This window comes from Papaver somniferum, unplaced genomic scaffold, assembly GCF_003573695.1.
Source record: "Papaver somniferum cultivar HN1 unplaced genomic scaffold, ASM357369v1 unplaced-scaffold_107, whole genome shotgun sequence".
Classification (NCBI taxonomy): domain Eukaryota; kingdom Viridiplantae; phylum Streptophyta; class Magnoliopsida; order Ranunculales; family Papaveraceae; genus Papaver; species Papaver somniferum.
Genome location: NW_020619603.1, coordinates 6,076,562 through 6,097,788, shown reverse-complemented (window position 1 = coordinate 6,097,788; position 21,227 = coordinate 6,076,562). Strand labels below are relative to the sequence as shown.

Genomic DNA, 21,227 nt, shown 5'->3' with positions numbered 1-21,227 from the left:
TCATCAAACTCAAAATTTTGTTTTATGTCATAAGTTAAAAGATGATGAGATATATTTCCTAGAATGGGAAAACGTACTCAATCGACATAATTAGATTCTTTCCCTCTAAGGGTATGGCATGTTGAGGGAGATATTTCCTCGAAAAAAGGGGACTGGAAAAACACCTTTTCTCCATCATTAACACCCCATGCAAACGGGGATGTTTTGACATTTTCACATGTCTCCAAAATCTACTGCAAAGTCTTCCTGTACTAAACTGTCCAGTCTGAACTATGACTTAGTAATTGCATGTGACCTGCAAATATAGGGTCCCACTTTTCTAAAAGAAAAGACAGATTAAGTATTATTGCATATGTTGCAGGGAAGGTAATGGTGACGCGACGATCTACTCGTGTGAGCCAAGGAGAAAATGGTGGAGCCCAAACAGAAGGACTCGACGATATGGTGCCAGGCGAGCCTTTGATCCGAAGGCGAGGGAAACCTCTTCTAGAAGCGTGATGATATTCGTCTTACTCAGCCAGGAGGGTTGATATGCTTGCCGAGACAAACAAAAAATGATGAGGTCAAGAACCACAACCCTTCAGACCTTGCCGATGCTAATGCTACAATTGCAGCCATCCTGAGAACCCAAGAGGCTCAGGATAAGAGAATGGTGAACTTAGAAAGGCGCAATAGAAAGCTAGAACGGAGAAACTGCAGGTTAAAACGCAAAGTAACAACGAAGGTACCACTCACCACCATTGAAGAAATTCCGGAGGACGAAAACCCTTTCGAGCATCTGCAAGACGACGAACGAATTAACATCCCTGACACCTCGAACGAGGAAACAGGGATCGATTTCCTAAGGGAAGTAGAGTTGTGCCTGACCACAAGGGTAGCCTATCTGAAGGGTCATCAAATGTTGATCCCAAACACAAACGAAGCAAGAATCGAATCGACGAAGTAAATATTGACTACGAGACCGAGAATCTCGCAGGCACAAACCCAAAGCGAGTGGAAAACTCGAGGTAAACTCGCTCTAAGATTGTGTCATACATTGAAAAATCGTAAGAAGACTCAGGGTGATCAAGGCATCGCCCCCATGAACCATCTTTCTCGCCCGAGAGATCTCTAGGAAGGAGAAAGAAGGCCGAAACCAGGCGAGATGAGGATGAACTCCAAGCCGGAGTCAACCGACTCAAGGAAATACATAGAGAATCTACAGGGAAGAAGGAGAACAAGAAATTGGCAGTGGTCATGCAAGAAGCAGTACAATATCCCTTATCATAAAATCTATTAAGATTGTCATTCCCAAGGAAGTGCTCCCTACCGGTGTTCACACCCCTGTTCACAGGAACAGGAGACGCTATTCAGCACCTTAGAACTTATTGTATGACACTGGCCTCTTGGGAACCCATATATCGTATGGAGATCTACCCCGATGCACGGTACTTATACTGTAACACCATCTCACATTCGGCGATGGACACCCCCGTCCGAGAAGGAAATATCACTGGACGACTTCACAAACCAAATTTCAACAGCGATGAAGTCTCCAGTGCATCCAAAGAACCCAAATTGGAGGAATGGATGAAACTTCCCATTACCTTTGCATCCTCAGAAGCACCATAAGGAGGACACAACCATAGCGACCCACTAGTGGTTACGATGGCCATCGCACTCCCTGAGCCCGAGGGCGAAGAGACAAAAACCAAGGCACTCCCATGGGCGATGCCCAGAATTTTGATCGATGGTGGCAGTTCGGTGGAGATCTTATTCTATGAAACATTTAAACAAATGGGTCTTACAGACGAATGTCTCGTCCCCTACACTTACAACATATTTGGCTTCAACGGGTCATCAACCCGCCCAAAAGGTGAAATAACGCTAGAAGTTAGGGTGGTAAAAATCCTCACCCCAACCACCTTCTGCTTGGTAGATGTACTATCACCTTACACAACCATTATGGGACGATCCTGGGTCCACAGAATCAAAGGAGTGGCCTCGACTTACCATCAAAGGCTAAGGTTTCCTACGCCTGACGGAGTGGCAGAAATCATTGGAGATATTGCTGAAGCAAAGTGCTGCGACAAGACAGAAGTTCAATACGGAGAGAAAAAAATAAACTCTGCCAAAGCAAAAAAGAAACGATCTAAGAATGCCAAAAATCAGGCCGAAATCGATGCTTACAAGGATAGAACGAATGAGGCGACACGATCAGGCAACGAACTCGCAATGGACTATAGCGTCCCATCGGACTCACCCATGGACCCATACAAAACCTCTCCGATATAGGAGAATTAAAATCAAATTTCTCGGCCTCGGAGCCAACCAAGGAAGTCAACATCAGAACACCCGGAAACCCGGGTATGGTAAAAATAGGGACACTCCTCAGCAAAGAAGAAGAAGAGAAGCTAATACAGGTTCTAAGGGAATATTCCGATGTCTTTGCGTGGCGTATGGAAGATATGTCAGGAATAGACCCCGAAGTGTGCTGTCATCATCTGAAAATTGACCCAAATCACAAGCCCATGTGGAAAAAAATGAGAAGAGTGGCACCAGAATACCATGAAGCCATCCAGAAAGAGCTAAAGAAAATGGAAGCTTCAGGGGTGATAAGAGAAGTCCATTACCCAACATGAATATCTAACATGGTGATCGTGCCAAATAAAAACGGAGGAGTAAGGATCTGTATCGACTTCAGCGACCTTAATAAATCTTGCCCCAATGACAGCTTCCCACTCCCTAACACAGACCAACTTGTAGAAGCAACCTCAGGATACAGATTGCTATCTCTGATGGACGGATACTCTGGTTATAACCAGACCCCCCTCGCCGAGGAAGATCAAGAACATACCGCTTTCTTCACCCCTCGTGGCCTATACTGCTATACAAAGATTCCATTTGGGTTAAAAAAATGCAGAGGCCACCTACCAAAGAATGGTGGAAAAGATGTTTGACGGTTTCATACTCAAAACCCTAGAGGTATACGTAGACGACATGCTTGTTAAGAGAAAACTCCCACAAGATCATGCACATGATCTTAGGAAAATCTTCGCACAAATGAGCAAATTTAACATGAAGATCAATCCCGCAAAATGTGCCTTCGGAGTAACCTCAGGTAAATTCTTGGGCTATCTGGTCACCAAACGAGGAATCGAGGTTGATCTCGAGAAGGTACGGGCCTTATTGGAAATGCCTTCCCCAACCACGGTCAAGGATGTGCAAATACTGAATGGCCGGATGGCAACTTTGGGAAGATTCATCGCCCGATGTTCTGAAAATTGCATACACTTCTTCAACACCTTAAAGAATGGTGAAAAGTTTTCTTGTACTAGTGATTGTGAAGAAGCCCTTTAAAAAATCAAGGAACATCTGGCAACCTTGTTAATCCTCCAAAAGCCTAACCTAGGTGAAAACCTCTACATCTACCTATCAGCAACCAATACTTCGATTAGTGCAGTACTCACTCGCATATATGCAGATGCGGAACAACCAATATATTTCATCAGCAAAACTTTGACGTCAGCTGAGAAAAACTATTCAAATATCGAGAAGATAGTGCTATCTCTGTCTATGCAACACAGAAGATGCGTACTTATTTTCATGCGCACACTGTAATAGTCATCACTAAAGCCCCCATAGAGTCTGTGTTAGACTATGCCGACAGAGCAGGTGGAATATCCAAATGGGGGGCCAAATCAAACAATTCGGTGTCAAATACCAAGCCCAGACAATAATCATGACCCAGGTGGTCGCAGATTTCTTAGCGGATTTCCGGTGGACGGTACTGATAAGATTGAAGAAATCCCGGGTATGGAAGACGAGTTAGAGGATCCTCCCGAACTACTTTGCTCCGAAGACCCCAACCGATGGGAGGTCTTCGTTGATGGGTCGTGTAACTCGGAAGGATCAGGTATCGGAATGGTTTTTACAACCTCCACCGGCCGAAGGATCGTCTATAGCTTAAGGCTTGAATTCCCTGCCACTAACAATATAATCGAATACGAGGCAGTAATACATGCCCTCCGAGTCATCATCGCGTTGGGAATCCATAATGTGCGTCTCACAAGCGATTCACAACTCATTATCCGGCAGATAGATGGAACGTACCAAGCTTCAGATCCATGTCTGCAGTGATACCTTCAACTCGCTAAGCACTATATCGAGCAGATACCAAACATCACGTTCCGCCATTTAAACCGAATCAACAACATATATGCTGATGCCTTAGCATTCATAGCTTCCATGACAGTTAGCCCTGAAGCTACCAATGTCAGAATCGAAAAGGTTCTACTCCCCTCCATCCCATTGGAAGGAAACATGGACATCCTCGCTGTCGACTTAGTAGCCCAGGAGGAAAGTCTGCCAGAGGATGACTGGAGGACGCCCATCATCAAGTATCTAGCTAACGGATACCTCCCCAGCGATCAATTAATCGCACACAAGATAATATCAAGGTCTGGGAACTACCAACTCCGGGATGGCGTGTTATACAAACAATCCTACCTTGGGCCTCTCCTCTGATGTCTCTCATTTGCGGAAGGACAAACCATACTAAAAGAAATACACTATGGTTACGCAGGAAACCATAGGGCAGGACGATCCCTCGCTCATAAAGCAAAATTACAGGGGTGTTTTTGGCCTCGCATGAACGAGGACTTGAAGCAAATGGCAAAAATTTTCATAGAGTGCCAAAAATTTGGCAAAAGAAGACATGCACCTTCAATAGACTTAAAGTTCGTCCTAAGTCCTTGGCCATTCGCCAAATGGGGGGTGGATATTGTCGGACCCCTAAGAGCCTGATAGGTGTCTAAAACACCTTAATATTTATCTATTGTTTATGCTTTGTTTGCTAAGTTTTCTTGTAAATTATGTATCTTATGTTTGTTTTTGAGTATTTAGGTACTTTGGAGTCATTTGGAACAAAAGAAGAAGAAACGTCGCTTAAAAGGCAAAAAGGTGCAAGTGTTGTTGGATATGAACTATTTCTCATTATTTGCTTCTATTTCTTAATTTCTATCTGAAAAGCATGTCGTCTTTAGTGATGCAAATATCTGTCTGAAAAGCACGACTACTTTAGTGATGAAAAGTAATTAAAGAAAAGAAGTGGGTTTGAGATGTAAGAGGCGGCTACTGCCGACAGAAGGATTCGAAGAAGAGCTAAAGCGTCAACTCTCATGGACAACCACTATTGGGAGTACAATGGAGGAATAGGGGGTTGTTGTTCTTTGGTGGCCTGTATCATTTTCTGGGTGCATGTGGCACTTCTTATCATTACTATACCCTAGAGTTCAAAAGAGAATTTCATTTCTCAATCATTTGTTTTCTAACATAGAGGAATGGCGGCTCCATAACTCAGATAGAGAAATCGAGAAGATGAAGAAGATTATTCTGCTACTTTGGATCCGGCGATTTTGAGATGCAAGAAACAAAGAGAAGACAACAAAAATTGCTAGAGAGACCAAGGTTATGTTTATGAAGAAATCAGATCTAGAAAAACGAGGTTTTGAAATCAAAGCAAATGAGAAGAAAAAGGGGATCTCAGCTACTGTTTCTGATTCGAGGATGAATGAAGTTTCTACAAATGAAAATCGAAGAGATAAATTGGTAGAAGATTACAAATTTGGTTTTACTGGATTTGAGCCGATTCAGAGTTTAAATGAAGAATTGCGTATAAATTTCACATGGGTAATGGCCAGAACTCGAATTCAAAAAGAAATTAAGAAGAATTGAATCTTGAATCTGTGATGCTACCACTGTTGTTGATGGGAGGTTGTACAGAGATGGGTTAAACTGGAATTCGAGTTGGATTGATTTTGGAGGAATCAGTTGGTTACTGCTTGAGTTTTAAGAAAGAAACTTGTTCTGAAAATTGAGATGGAGGGAATGAATCTGGTAGTTTATGTTGGTGTTTGTCACTTAGGGTTTGGAATGAGATTGAAGCAGGAAGTGATGGTGAATGTATTGTAGCTGCAATTGAATGTCTGAGGTATAAGTGATGCTGTGAGATTTAGATGGAGATGGAAGATGTTAATGGGTATGATTAATGGATCTGGTGTTGTCTGATAAGCAATTGCAGCTGCAGTTGAAATGGAGCCTGAGATGTGAGCTATTGATGCAGTGCAAGAGTTGAGATAGAATGCAGTTACAGGTGGTACTGAATGGTGGTTGTGGTGTTTTGCAGCATCTGAGATTACAAGGGTTGAGCATTGCAGGTGCAAGTTGGTACTGTTAACTTGTTGCAGTTAGGTACAGTTGGAAGATATTGCATCACAGAACTGCCTGAAGTGGAGCACTGGTTGGTGGTAATGAAGTAGCTAAGAATGAATGTGATGGTATTGATGATGTTGTTTACTTATGGAGCTGTTGAGCGGAGGCAGAGAAGTTACAGAAGTTATGAGCTTCAGCTGGGAAGCAGATTGGCTGGTGACTCAGGTGGTTCGTGGATGTGTAGCTAGATTTGAAGCTACAAGAATGAATTGCAGACTTGAGCTGAATAAATTGTAGAAATTCTGGTGGTGAGCTGAGTACAACTGAGCTGCAGGGAACCAAAATGGGAAGTATGATTGAAGCTAAAGGAGTTTAAACGAATTTATGGCTTGAGCTGTGACAAAGATGAAACTGGTTCATGGGTATTACAAATGTAGCAGGACATGGTGGTCTGGTATTGCAGGTGGAGTTGTGATTTGTGTATACAATAGATGAGTGATAGACGCATTTATGTGTCTAATTTGTCCTCAATGTTCCGTATTGTCAGTACTCGTTTTCGTACTTATTATAGTGTTTTTTGTGTTTGTAGGTGTTTTTGTAGAAATACACTTGCGTGGAAAAAGTTGCTCAAAAAGTGATATTTGCACCCCGGATGACGATTCTTAAGCGGACTCTCATTTTGGATAAGGGGCACCCAGTTACTAAGGGGCACCTATTTCGATAGGGCCACCTTCTTTACTATACACAACCTAGGGCGTCAACTGCTGTCAGCACCCCCACTCTGGATACGGGGAACCCATCATCTTCCTCATTTGAACAGCAGAAAAGTGGCGGGAAAACTGATTTTCACTGCCGGAATTAGGGTTTGTAAGTTAGAGGTGTTAGAGTGAGACTAAAACTCTGAAATTGATTGTGTATCTTAGTATGGACTATACAAGGCCGGTAACATCTTTTGTTTCTATTAAAATTGGTTGGAATCGTCGTTGGAAGGAATCAGGGAATTATGTGTGTAGTGAGAACCCGAGACTGCTGTGTTTGGATTTGGAATCTTTCCAGGGAGATTCAATCGCTAAAATCTGTTGTATTGGGCCTGTAAAACTCAAACAGGACTGGTAATTCCATCAGGATCGATAAAATTGGGCTGCAATGAAGATTTGGAGAAAACAGGGGAATAATATTTACCCGAGGGCATTACAGGATTTCTGGTTATGTTTGGGAATATTTCTTGTGACCTAAGCGTGTTCAACACATTCTGGGATATGCGACAGAGTGTTTGGATGGAGTTTGACTGCAACAGAAGCGTGAAGAAGTTATAAAAGGGAATTATTTTCCGTGACACGCACAAGAGAATAATGAATTTATTGGAGTATTATACGCAGTTATGGGGGAGTATTCTGGGCATTGAGAGGCTATATAAGTTGATGTTAAGGAGTAGAGTGAGGATGAAAAGTTAGGGGTAGTTTTAGACCAACAAAAATCGCTGCAGAGCGATTCTGAAGTAGCAGCAGAGAAGAGGAAGAAGAGAGTTGCAGACGACACATCAGAAGTGTCGTTCTCAAGAACCCTAAAGCTGAAGAACATAATACTGCAGAGGGCAGTCGTAGTCAGTGTTTTATATTCAATCTATTCTGTAACAGTCCATTAGTCACGCTTATCTTCAGTTAGCAGCACCTCTTATAACAGTGTATTCTGTAACGTCCATTAGATGTTGCAGATTCGCTGTATTATTATTTCTCTCCAATAAAACACCTTTTTGAGCCATGAATTTATATTTTGAGTGTGTTTTGAGCATGAGGAGCTAAAATCCAATATTTGGACAACGGAGGAAGCTGGATTTCACCATTGGGGTAACTTAATATTAATTCCTCATTTACTTGTTGTACCGATTTTAAATGATTTATGATTTCTATTAATCATTTGTTATCTTGTTAGATAGTGTATGCTTAGTCTTAGGTGCTTTAGATACACTATGCTTGTAATTTACAATTGATGTTTTACGAAATCTATTTTGGCAAAGAATAGAGTTGATATTTCTTTTGTTTTGAGCTATAATTGCTTATGATAAATTTATGAATCCCATGAACATGAAAAGCAATGGAATCCCGAGTCCCGGTTTCTATTCATCCTGTGACCTTATTTTGTATATATATTTTCTTATTTTTAGTATTTTCTTTTATTAAAGCCTAGAATCAATCTCAAAAAAGTCCGAGTGAACGACAACCTATTTACCACTATTAAAATTCGATCAATGAGCAATGAATTGTTGAAGCTGCAGATGATGTAGTTCAAGTGCAGCTGAGATGAAGTATAGATGGACCTAGACCGAGATTATATGAGAGCTGTAATGGAGAAGCAAGGGAAATGGAAGAGGTATTGCAGTTGTGCTTGAAGTTGTTTGAGGTGGTTATCTGTGTTGGTGGCAGGCAGTGCAGGTAATGGAAGTAAAGAAGCAGCTGTTGTTGAATTGGAGAGAATGGAAGAGCCAAGATGGCAGCAAAGTTATGCACAGCCAAGATGGCTGGCTAAGGAGCTATTATGCACAATGATTGTGCAGCAGAAGATATGGCCAGTGCAATGCCTGGACTGACCAACTCGGCCGAGTCAGATAGCTAACTCGGTATGACTCGGTATTGACCCGAGTTAACTCGGTTGACCTGACTGATTTGGATCGTTTACCGGTGACCGGGTGGACTTTGCCGGTCACCTGAGATATTTTCCGTCCAACTTCCGGTCAACTTCCGGCGACGATTTGCCATAGTTTCTACATGGGTTTTTCTCACTTTTGTGCCACCTGGATTTTCATCTAATGGACTTTGAAGATTTGGACCTAATTTTCATCACGTATTATTCTTGGAGCTAATGAGAGAGCCGCTTTTGTTTACGCTACTAGGGTTTGCTTTGATTTCATCTTCTTTATTTAATTATTGATTATGATGAACTCCATAGCTATGAGTAGCTAAATCTTTTATTATTAGTTAAGGATGTAGTCCTATATCTACAACTTGTGCTTGATTAATGCATTAGTTTTCTCTCTTGATTATCGTTCAAATCTCTATTGTTTTTATTAATCACATGATTGATGTATTGTGATAGGACTTAGATGTTTGGTTAGTTAAGTGGCCAATTAATTGAACTTGCATCCTTGTCCATAGTTATTTTAGGGTTTTTCATAAAGCGATAACCCTAAATACAAGTAGCATGATATGATTACGGTTTGTAGTGATACACTCTCGTCATCATATGTAGAGTTTGACCATTGTCCGAATTGTCATGCACAATGTATGACAATTGCATTGATTAGCCTATTTCCAAAACTTAATGCTCCTGGGAATCGAACTTAATTAGCGCAAGGCGTTAGGTTATTCTTTAGGCAGAATTCACATATGCAACTCTAATGTGTGTGATGATGAACTTGAGAAATTACTAGATTATCTTGCTCTCTTGATCTCTAGGATTTTGATAATAAAAGAGATTAAATTGTAATTCTAATCATGTATGCAAGCACATCTTTAAGATAAGAAGATGAACTCCTTGACCAATATCTTTCTCTCATTGATTACATTCTACTATTTACTTTGCTTTTGATTTAATTTATATTGCTTTATAAAATCAGAAATCCCCCCAATTGGTTACTTAGGAAATTGAATACTTAATAGCTACATTCTCCTCTTTGTGGAAAGGAACTCTTTCTTATCATATACTTTAAGAAAGTGAATTTATTTTTGACGCATACGACAGTGATCAGAGCCGGTACTGGACAATGAAAGTATTTAATTGTGGCCACAGACTACTTCACTAAATGGGTGGAGGACTCGGCTTTAAGACACATAAGAGACCATGATGTCTTTAAATTTCTCTTCGAGCATATTATATTCCGCTTCGGTATCACGACCGCCATTGTATCTGATAATGGGGCATTGGTTCTGAGTGAAAAACATCGATCTTCTCTTTAATTGTTTCAAGATCAGAAAAACAAATCTACGCCAATATATCCTGAGAGCAATGGCCAGGAAGAGGCCACAAACAAAACTATCGCCGACATCCTCAAGAAGAAACTTGACGGATATGGATCTTGTTGGTGTGAAAAACCACACAACGTCCTATGGGCCTATCGAACCACAAAAAGGGAAGCCACAGGAATGTCTCCCTTCGCCTTCACATATGGCACAAAGGAAATCATACCAACAGAAGTCATGATCCCGACAACGAAGACCGAGGCATGGGATAAAAATCTGACCTCGGACATGATACTCTCCAAGCTGGACGATTTGGAAGAAAACAGAGAAATTTCTCTCCAAACAATAAAAAATTATCACAGAAAATTGGCTCGGGAATACAACAAACGTGTTCACCAGAGACAATTCAGCCCAGGCGATAAAGTCTGGCGCGAGATTCCGCTCTACCAACGCGAGTCAGGCAAATTTGCATCTGTATGGGAAGGCACACTAACAGTCATCGCTAAGGCAGAGGATGGAGCATTCAGATTTCTCAAATCCAACGACGAAGAACTTGAATGCCCATGGAACATCAAATACCTAAAATCTTACAACGCTTAGGAAAACCGTCCAACGGTGCTAGAATATGACACGATCCCTACTTGTACGCAGGTCATAGAGCCTTCCTGGAATGTACTCAGAGCTTAGAAAGCTCTCTTTTGACAAATAATAAAATCGCTCCTTTGTTAATTTCGCCTTTTTTGCTTTGTTTATTTGATTTACTTTTTTTCTTTTCTGTTTTGTTTTCCCTTCTTGTTTTTTGATTAGTACTACATCCCGTACTTGCATACTACAAAAGCCCATACACCACTATGGCACGGTGCTAGCCACACCTTCCATTCTACACAGAATGATGCAGGTACATTAACTAAGCTACCCGACACGGACACAGACCTAAGGTAATGCCATCACGATCACGAAATCGGATGATGTCCTCTACAACAGGAGATATCCAGAATTGAGATACCTTCCCCTGGCCGGGGCAAGTATCACTCGACCGGGGTATCACCCTCCAAGCCATATGGGGGAAATCTAGTCCCAAATAGGGAACCAAAAAAATAAAGTATGAGAAAGCGCGAAGGAAAAGATCCTATATATAAACTTCCAATACTATAAGCGGTGCCTTATCCAAACACAGGAACTGATCACTCCTTGGCTTTGACATCCATGATCGCATCAATATTACATATGGCCATTCCTCCGAGCCACACAACTCGCACAAAGCAATCAAATAAACAAACTCTGAACATTACAGATCTACAAATCACACGATGCCTTCGGACAAGAACATCGCGCTCGCGCCGCGCTTGGAGCAACAGGTTCCTCACCTACTTTTTCCTCGTCCGAGGAAGCATCCATGAGCAGGAGCACAACCAACCTTTCTCTTCACACACACCCTGGACTGGAGAAAACCACCAATCGATTTCCCACCGCTTTAAACATATGACAAGCCTCCGATGCTACGACATAAAACAAGGGCAAGGTATATATATATATATATATATATATACGTTTGAAAACAGAAATAGTATTTTATACCCTAGCACCTCCGCACAGCATACAGTGTTCCCAAGGCCAATCGTAACAAGAAACACAACACACGAAGTGTTTCGAAGCTTTCCCGTAGAAGGAAAATCAGTGATAAATACGAGATCCCATAACACGAGGTGCATTCACTTGACGAACAAACGAGACTAAAGATGTCATGTGAAAAGATAGGTCTCTCTGAGAAGACATTGGTGATGATCTAGAACAGGATCAAGAAAAAACGAAGCAATACATGAATGAGAGGACATACCATCAAGGTAAAAAATACATGAATAACCACCTTGTTCCCATGGAGGACGAGGAGGAAAAAATTTAGCATACATCGGAGAAAAGAATGAAGGAGACCATACCCTCATCACAAAAAGACTCTTCTTAAATAGAAGAGAAAATCTTTGGAAAACTAACTAGATTTCCCAAACCCAAGAAGGTCAAAGGCGCGGCAAGCTAGACGATAAGAATTCCGGAGGAAAAGTACAAAAGAAAAGACATTCTGTTCCCAGAAAATCTGAGAGAACCAATAAATATCTTAAAACGGGTTACATGTACACGTGCCGGAAAAAAGTAGGACAGTTACACAGTTTTCTTCCCATCATGCCATAGGCAAGTTGCAAAGAAAATGAGGAAAATGTGTGGGTAAAATACCCGATGGCCACGTGTCGACATCCCAAGGGATGAATATATGATGAGATGATGAGGTTGGAGCACCAAATCATTCGATGTGAGAAGGATTTGTCTCAGTCAAGGCAACTGCACAAGCGCCACATGAATGACGCGTGTATGTAAAGGTCTAATCTGCTCAGACGGTCAAGTCTAAAAAGCAAGACCGCATTTAATGAAGGATAAGAACAGGACTTGGGTAGTTGGGCATCGTGACAGAAGACTCGGACGATATATACTACGACCCAGAGGCGATGGAGTACGAGGTTCTCCACAGAAGGGAAACAGGATCCAAGGGAGAGCAAGACAACTCGGAGGGAGGACCAAGTATGCCATCGCGAGGGACGGTATAGAACGAGTCCGAGAGAGCCAGGACGATGGATGACAGCTCATCCAGCTCGGACGATCAAGCGACTACGAGTTCATTCTATCTATAAATACCAGTACATGTACCAGCAGGTGGACAACTTAGGTAATCTTAGATGGTTTTTCTACAGAGAATTCCTGAGAGAGACTTAGATAGAGAGAAAGTGAGAAATCTAGAAGAGATCTGAAACACTTTCAAGGGTAAGACCTTATAATCAATAAGAAAACATCTTCTTCTCCCTGGACGTAGGTCTTCATGGCCGAACCACGTTATATGCTTGTGTTAATCTTTACGTTTCATGCTATTTAAATCTTGTTCATGATGAATCTTGTATGTTTAAGTAGCTTTTAGTCTTTAATCTTACTTGGGTGTAGTAGTCAGAAAATATGCAGCTACACATGTAGTTATGCTTTTGTAGCTTAAGAAGATTCGTTTCGGTTTTCTTCATCATATCTTCAAGATTTCAAATATAAAGGAACTGGAAGAGTCCGGGTGGTGGTTGATTGGACTATTGGTTCTGAGACATGCGACGAAGTAGCAACAAAAGTGACGAGCAATGCCTGTGGACCTTATATTGTGTGTATTCCAGGAAATAATGATACTCCAGGTTATCGTTGTAACTGTAAATCAGGCTATGAAGGAAATCCTTATATTCCTTATGTTGACGCTAATGCCACTGGTTATTGCCAAGGTAATTTTTTTAGGTATTATCGCCATTATTAATGGTTTAATATTTAGTTGTCAGATTTAACCATAGAACAGAACTGATATTTTTTTTACTTCTTTTCTATGAGGCAGAAACCGTAAAATGCAATGACAATTCCGTTTCGGGTTGCAGTATTCCTCCTCCGCCTCCTTCGAGTGAAAACTCTGCTCTCGTTGAAGTTAACAACATTCTTGCTGGTAAGCAGTTCGTTGAGAGCAAAAATTATGAATGCAAATGAGGTGATTCTTCTAAGTTGGAGTAGTTATTTTTTATATACCATGCAGGTATCAGCCTAAGTCTCATCTCTTCTGCTAGTAACCAGTTTTATACTGGGGATATAAGACTAACGAAGTATATGAAATTCCTCAAGGAGTTCTTAGGCGGAACAATCCTGGGCGACAAGAAGAGCCGACCAATAACGAGAACTGTGGATCAGCTACCCTTACGCCTGGCTCTATTGCATGTAGTCATCAATAACGCTAAAGTATAGTTGATGTTAAGTTTAATAACTTTCACTATCTCTCTATCAATTATTAGCTCCATTTTTGTCTGTCACTCCTTAAGTCCTTAAGAAATTCAAAGTCTTTTGCTAGAAGTTAGGATTGTTCTGGATTTGGAAAGTTACTTGTTTGAATTTTGTAACTCCATGTGTAGCAGCCCTGCTTGACTTGGACTGTGACTAACAGTACCAGTAGTTGTGTGCTGCATGAATCGAATCCCTATTGAATAAATTGCGTAATGATGCCTTTGGACAAGACAAATTGAGTAAAAATTATGCTTTAATTTGCCATGAGTTTTTTATAGTGTTACAAAATCAGAAGGGAAATTACAAGAAGTGGGGCGTGAACCATGACCTCCAAGAAGGATTAATCATAAAAGAGCATTCATTATTATAATCAGGACAAAAAAATTACTTCTAATTAGAATGCTAGATAGGAATAATGATACTGCTCAATGTGCAGGATAATCCATCAACGTCCCTCCATTATGCTCTCTGTGTAACAAAACGATTCAGCTGATTCTAACGAGATAACTGTGTTCGTAATTGTGTCCTCATCATCAATGATGCTTCCAGAGTAACTAGAAGACATCCCCATCAATCCATGTAACACCATTGCTACGTCTTTCATTGTAGGTCTGTTCTCTCCCTTCATTCTTAAGCATTTTTGTGCGAGTTCAGCCATTTGTTGAATCTGCTGGCGCACATCTACACTACTCATTCGTTCATTATCATACCTCACCATATTACCGTCGAGAATAGTGAACAACCTGTTGGTTTTCATCACAGAAAGAAAAACATTTGCCAGATTTCTTTCCTCTTTAACCCTTTTTGGAGAAAATACTGCTTTACCTGTTAGCAATTCCACAAGCAAAACACCGAAGCTGTACACGTCGCTTTTCTCTGTTAGCTGGTTTGAAAGCATGTATTCAGGGTCTAAGTACCCAAAAGTACCTTGAACTACTGTGCTCAGATGTGCTTGGTCCCCGGGAATTAACCTTGAAGCACCGAAATCTGAAACCTTTGCTTTGTATTCATCGTCTAGAAGTACATTACTTGACTTGATGTCTCTGTGGATTATGGGTATGGAAGCTTCAGAGTGCAAGTAACCTAATGCTCCTGCAACTTCCAAAGCTATCCTTAAGCGGTTTTCCCATGAGAGAGTAACACAACCAGTGTAGTTCGCATGGACTTTGTGTAAGTGTTGGTGAAGCGTCCCATTAGTTACATATTCATAAACTAGCAAAGGAACTTCGCTCTCCAGACAGCAACCCAAGAGCTGCACCACATTTTTGTGATTAATTTGTGATAGAACCGCGATTTCGTTTATGAACTGCTCATTTTGGTTCCTATCGACGATTTTCGTCTTCTTAATAGCAACCACTGTTCCGTCTGATAAGATGCCTTTATACACCGTGCCAAACCCTCCCAGTCCAAGAATGTGACTTTCGTGATAGTTATTAGTCGCCTTGCTTAGCTCCTTCTCGCTGTAAATTGTAGCAATTGATCGATGCTTTTTTCCTCCTCTTCCATTTCTACTAGACTCGATATCTTCTTCTCGTTCATCTAGGAGCCGATTTAAAATCAAACCGCCATTTTGCTTGAAGAATACCTCCTTAACCTGCATGTGCTTTCTTTTGCTATATCCCCAGTACAACCAAACCCCAACCACAAGACACACAACAAGAAGAATTAATCCTAAGCTAACACCTGCATACATGCAATAAAAAGTTAATCTTACCTTCTCATGAGTTCAGGTAGGACTGGGTTTGATATCACAAATACTTTTCTCAATTACTTACTTAAAACAATCTTTCTAGAGTTTCTTCGTCTGCAATCGGAGATCAAGATGTTGTCATTTCCTTGGTATATTTCAAAATCAGAATTTACCGTATCGTATCCCTGTTTGCAAGGACACTTGTACCCGCCTTCTGTATTTTTGCAAACATTTCCCGGTCTTGCACATCGACTGTCATATAGTTTCTCATCCTTGCATTCATCAATATCTATCATGCACAAAAAACAATACAAATTCAATAAATACTAATAATCGGTAAAAAATTTGGGTACGTGATGATACTGTATGACCAGAGTTCGATATTGCATACCCTGGCAATGTCCACCACTGCTACTGTTAAGATAAGGATTTCCTGCATAGCCCGGTCTACAACTACAGAGATAACCTGCAGCAATATTATTCCCTGATTTACAGATAGCGTTAGTTCCACATGCATAGCTCGTCATATTTCCTTGTGCTACATCGCAAGTCTCGTAACCAATAGCCCAATCAAGCACCACCGGGACAGTTCCAGATCCATTGTTTTTGAAATTTTTGAGATACGATGAGGAAAAGCTAAACGAACTTTCTTCAGCTAGAAAAGCATAACTACATGGATTAAAACTCGTCAAATACTTCGGAGTGCGTCTTTCAAGTGACACATTAGTATCCGTAAGTCCATGCGGGATTGAGGTTTTACAACAACCCATACCATTGCAAGACCCATCAGTGATATCTTCATTTCTTCTACAGTCTGAACACTCCTGCAGACCAATAGATGGATAACCATATATATATGCCCTGCTGTTACAACCGATAGATATCAATTTGTTTTTTGTAGTAGACACAGTGAATTTTCCGGTACCAATCGATGTTTTTTCGCTGTGGATCGATGTATCAAACTCTTGAGTACACATGCTGGTCACAGGGTTATCGACTGTCGTCTGACCATCGAGTACCGATATGTTTGAGATTCTTACAGAATTCCTCATCGGCACACTTCCGTTGCATGACGTGATTTCGAAGTATTCGTTTACGAAACAACCCTCTCCGATACCGAATGGGTAGGGTATGCTGACGTTCCCACACCGGTCTTGGCAACCAGGCTTTGCTATTACCCCGGAAGCAATGATCGGTTTTTGTGCAGATGCTAATTGCAGCCACAGCAACAACAAAGAACACTGTAAGTCTAGCAGAATATGTAATACAGCCATGAAAGATAAGTTTTGGTTTGGCTTTTTTTCTCGCCGTGGTAATACTTAAACATGTTGGTTTAGTTTGGTCTATACCAGCACCACAAACTTCTTAATCACTTATCTTTGACTCGCATAATTTTTCTTCTCGTGGATAGAAAAACAAACAAAGGAATCCTTTGAATAGTCAGAGACAAATGACAGCAGTAACTGTTGTTGGTCATTCGTAGGTCTACTATAAGACTAATTAACTAGGCTTGAAACCGGCTGTCCCCGCACTCAACCATCTTTGGCCACGGGTGTGGAGTCTCCAATATCATTTCATCAGCTGGCGATTTAATTACTATTAGATTGGGTGAATTATTTTCTGTCACTTCATAAGTCATTGTTAATTTATTAGTCTTTGACTTGAATAGAAGTTGGGATTACTTTGAATTTGGAAATACCTGCTTATTGTTTGAATCTTATATGTTTGAATTTTGTGGGGATCTTTGTAGTGTTCAAATTTTGAAATTCATCCATGGACCAACTCATAGTGTTGGTTGAATGTCCAAATTATAATTGCAAACCAAGTGGACTTTATGTCTGCACCATATTGCACGTCTTAACTCAATTTTTCCGTGATAGACAAATGTGAACTCTGAATCTAGGCATTAAAAAGTGATTCAATATATATGATCGGAACTTGAAGGACAAACTATGTTGTTACCTCATCACTCAATTTTTCCACATGTACTTCCTCTTATTCCATGTGACAATAATCATGTTCGATGAGTAACATATATGGACGGTGATCATATGGTGAAGTATGATTGGATTGATGAGGTGGTTTAATCTAGTCAAGGTGAAGATTGTTGGAGTATGTGGCGCGATGTAAATCACATATGTATAGCTAGGATAGTCCCACATGGAATAAGAGGAAGTACATATGGTATCTAATAAGCTTGGACATCTCCTTACATAGCACCGACACCTTTTAGATTAAAATCTCATTGTAGCAACAATTGACTAAGGCTAGTCTAAAACTAATATGTGTTAGTCTGAGTATTGCCTTGGAGAAAAAGTTGTGAGTTCTAAAACTAGGGATATTACCTCCATTGTAATATCATATTCTTCATAATAAAATTTGATCTTTCATCTCTTTTGTGTTGATTCCTTTACATAAGATCATAAGGTGCAGTTATAAGCTTTCCTGTAGCAACAATTGACTAAGGTTTTTGTTTATTGGAACTTCTGGTTATTTTGGTAGGAATATTCCTTTTAGTGGATAAAATATGAGTAGGTGACACCATCGAACATAATGGTGCTAGACCTAAAAATTGAATTTGTAGGTGACACCATCACCGGAACTGAATTTGTCTCTACTAAAAATTGAAACCCAATCAATCCATAAAACATCAAATAAAGACCTCATTGAATCTCTGAAACTAAAATCGAAATTAATATTAACAAGATTAAGATCATAATATTGTTCTAACTAAAATTCTTAATTAAGATTAAAATTAATATTGATACGATTTAGATCTTAATGATGTTCCATTAACGGTCGTGGTGGTGGCACGATGGCAGCAGCTACAATGGTGTTCGGTGATTGTGAGAGAAGAAGGTGCGTTCTTTTCACTCACTTTAGATCAGGTTGAAAATTATTGTGTTTTCATGGCGTGGGTGGCATTTAGGAAAACTGTGGGTGGTATTCAGGTAACACCATACTAGGACACCGCTGCCACGGTGAAGGAAACAAAACCCGCTAAATGGAACCGTAAAGACAAAGGAAAGTACAAACAAATTCTATCACCGGCATAATAAACGGATAAATAAGAAGCAAAATGGTTTTTGCCGTGAAAAGCTCGAATACGGCATATCACGGTGCCGACAACAGCACCATATGCTCAGCCATGTTGACCTTTGTTTAAATTACTCTGTAGGCTGTATCACACTTTAACAAAAAAGAACGGTGGGAGAAAAAATAGTATTGGTTGTTTATTGGTTGAAAAATAAGGGGGTGACGTGTCAAGTTCTACATGCATCACGTTCAATTTTCTTGTCATGCCACGCGGATAACTTCAAGCAGCATCGTCAAGGATTTGATGAAGGAAAGGGATCTCAGCTCATTCAGAGAAGCTGCAGTCAAACCGAGTTGGGAACGTCAAGGATTTGATAAAAGCAATGATTGAACAGGGAACAAAAGATTTTGGGTCGAAATGGAAGATGGAATTGGTGGGAGTAGTGGTGAAAGCAACAACACATCAATGGAATTTGGGTTTCTATATCTATGTAGTCTTGCTGTTTTTGCAGGCAGTGATTGATTGAATCTGCTGTGGTGGTATTTGGATGAGAAATGAATGCATCAATCTCAACTGGAAATGATTTATAATTTCTCTGAATATTTTAATTGATTGATTGACCGGGTTCGATCAACGATGGTATGATAAATTGACCGGGTTCGATCAACGATTTTGCTTTGAAGAATTAGGACTTTATACTGTTGGTTTCAATCGTACGAAATAGAATTGTTTTATTAGCTTTATTTATTGGAATTTGATTGATCTGATTAAAATATCAAATACGAAAAATCTTCTGGTGGTGTTGCTTGTGGTGGGCGGTGGTGGCACTGGTTGTGGTGATGGTACTGGTTATGCTAACAACAGATATGATCTACTGCTTTTTTTTGTTTTTGATCGGCTGGTCTACTGCTTATGTTGGTGGCGGTTTTGATAGGCGGAGATGGTGGTTCTGGTGGTGGCGGATAATGGTGATGGTGGTGGTAGGCGAATAAATCTTGGGAAGGTTATGGTATTGGTGGGGAAGAATGATTAGTGTTTATGGAGGTGCTGATGGTAAATGACTGACTGATCGGTGGTGTTGGTGGCGGAGGTTGGTGGTGCAGGTTAGGGTGGTAGTATTGGTTATAGGGGTGGAAATGGTGTTGATGGAAAAGAAATGAATCGAGTGACTAGTGTTGTTTAAGGTGGTGGTGGTGTTGGTGGCGGAGACTGATATTGCTGGTTATGATGGTGGTACTGGTTGGCAATGGTGTCGGCGGAGGAGGAATGAGTTTGAACGATTAATCCGAGAGCTAAATTTTGGGGCGAAAAAGAAATAAAGATGAGGACAACGAAGGATCTGGTTTTTAAGTGTAAGGGTGTTTTTTGTCTTTTCATCTCCCAAAGACTACACCAAATTTTTATCAAATTGAGAATTTTCGTTAGTTTTCATTTGACAAAAAAGTGGTCATGGAAGGGGCTCCCTCCCTACAGGTCCCAGAGCAGAGCACTTCTGAAGCTAATTAGTAAAAAATAGAACCCGGATTTTGGACATACCAAAATCTTTTAAGGCATACAAAAAAATAGTCTCATTTTGGGTGATTTTATAAGGGGTACCCTATGGGTAGTTCAATTACCTATATACCCTTAATATAAAAATTTAAAATCAGTTTTCTAATCAAAATCAGTTTCCCTTAACATCTCTTCTTCCTCCTCCTCCTCTAGCCGAACTCTTCCCCCTCCTGCGAAAAAAAAATTCATCATCGTGATTAATTGTCGATTCGTAAAAATTTGATTGTCGATTAAACTCAACCACATAATGACTCGACAAAGAGAACTAGGGACTAGGAAAACCAAATCGTCTTCTAATCCATCAATTGAAGAAGAAGAACCAATTGAAGATGAAGGTGTAGAAATTGAAAATCAACCACCAATTGAACCATAAACTGAACCAACTGCATCTCCAACTCCGGAAATAAGGATAAGAAAGTAAGTTTTACAAACCCAATCTCCTATTTGTTGTTTTTCATCGATTAAATGACGGTTACAGTGTTGAGTTCGGCTCAAAATTGAGTTGCATTTTTAGCCGAATTGTTCATCACAAAAGCTTCCTGTAAGTGTATATGAACAATTCGGCTTAAAATTTCATGAAATTTCAAGCCGAACCTAGTCACGGATAGAGATGCATAGGGGTTCGGCATATTCGATAATCATAATATGTGCCGAACCTAGCAGATTTATGAGGTTCGGCTATTACGATATTCTCAACATGTGCCGAACCAATAACAATAGTTTAACCCAAAAAATAACAAATTTAAGTTCGGCTCATACGATTTTCGAAATATAAGCCGAACCAGTAATTATTATTTTTCTGGGCTATTCAGGATGTTGTTAGGCTCATAGATGTGAGCCGAACCGTTCATCAATTGGTAGATTCGGCTCATAGATGTGAGCCGAACCTCAACATGTTTCGCCGAACCATGATCAAAAAAATCATCTAAACAACCTTTTATAATTCTGAATATTATCT

General features: G+C 40.4%; 1 protein-coding gene across 1 annotated transcript; it reads right to left on the bottom strand.

Annotated features, from left to right (window-relative positions):
* Positions 1-14,232: 14,232 nt before the first annotated feature.
* On the bottom strand, positions 14,233-16,950 carry LOC113327693 (putative wall-associated receptor kinase-like 16). The gene is made up of 3 exons (XM_026574837.1): positions 16,073-16,950; positions 15,767-15,970; positions 14,233-15,674 (listed from the first exon to the last, which is right to left on the bottom strand). Exons 1-3 carry the CDS (start codon positions 16,731-16,733, stop codon positions 14,437-14,439), a joined length of 2,103 nt encoding a protein of 700 aa, XP_026430622.1. The 5' UTR covers positions 16,734-16,950; the 3' UTR covers positions 14,233-14,436.
* Positions 16,951-21,227: the final 4,277 nt, after the last annotated feature.

Excerpts from the sequence above, each read along its gene's own strand:
- LOC113327693 (XM_026574837.1), bottom strand. The coding sequence starts at position 16,733 with ATGAGGAATTCTGTAAGAATCTCAAACATATCGGTACTCGATGGTCAG. Across the intron at positions 15,971-16,072 it reads CAGTGGTGGACATTGCCAGG|ATATTGATGAATGCAAGGAT; the intron begins GTATGCAATATC and ends TGTGCATGATAG. Across the intron at positions 15,675-15,766 it reads CTCTAGAAAGATTGTTTTAA|GTGTTAGCTTAGGATTAATT; the intron begins GTAAGTAATTGA and ends GCATGTATGCAG.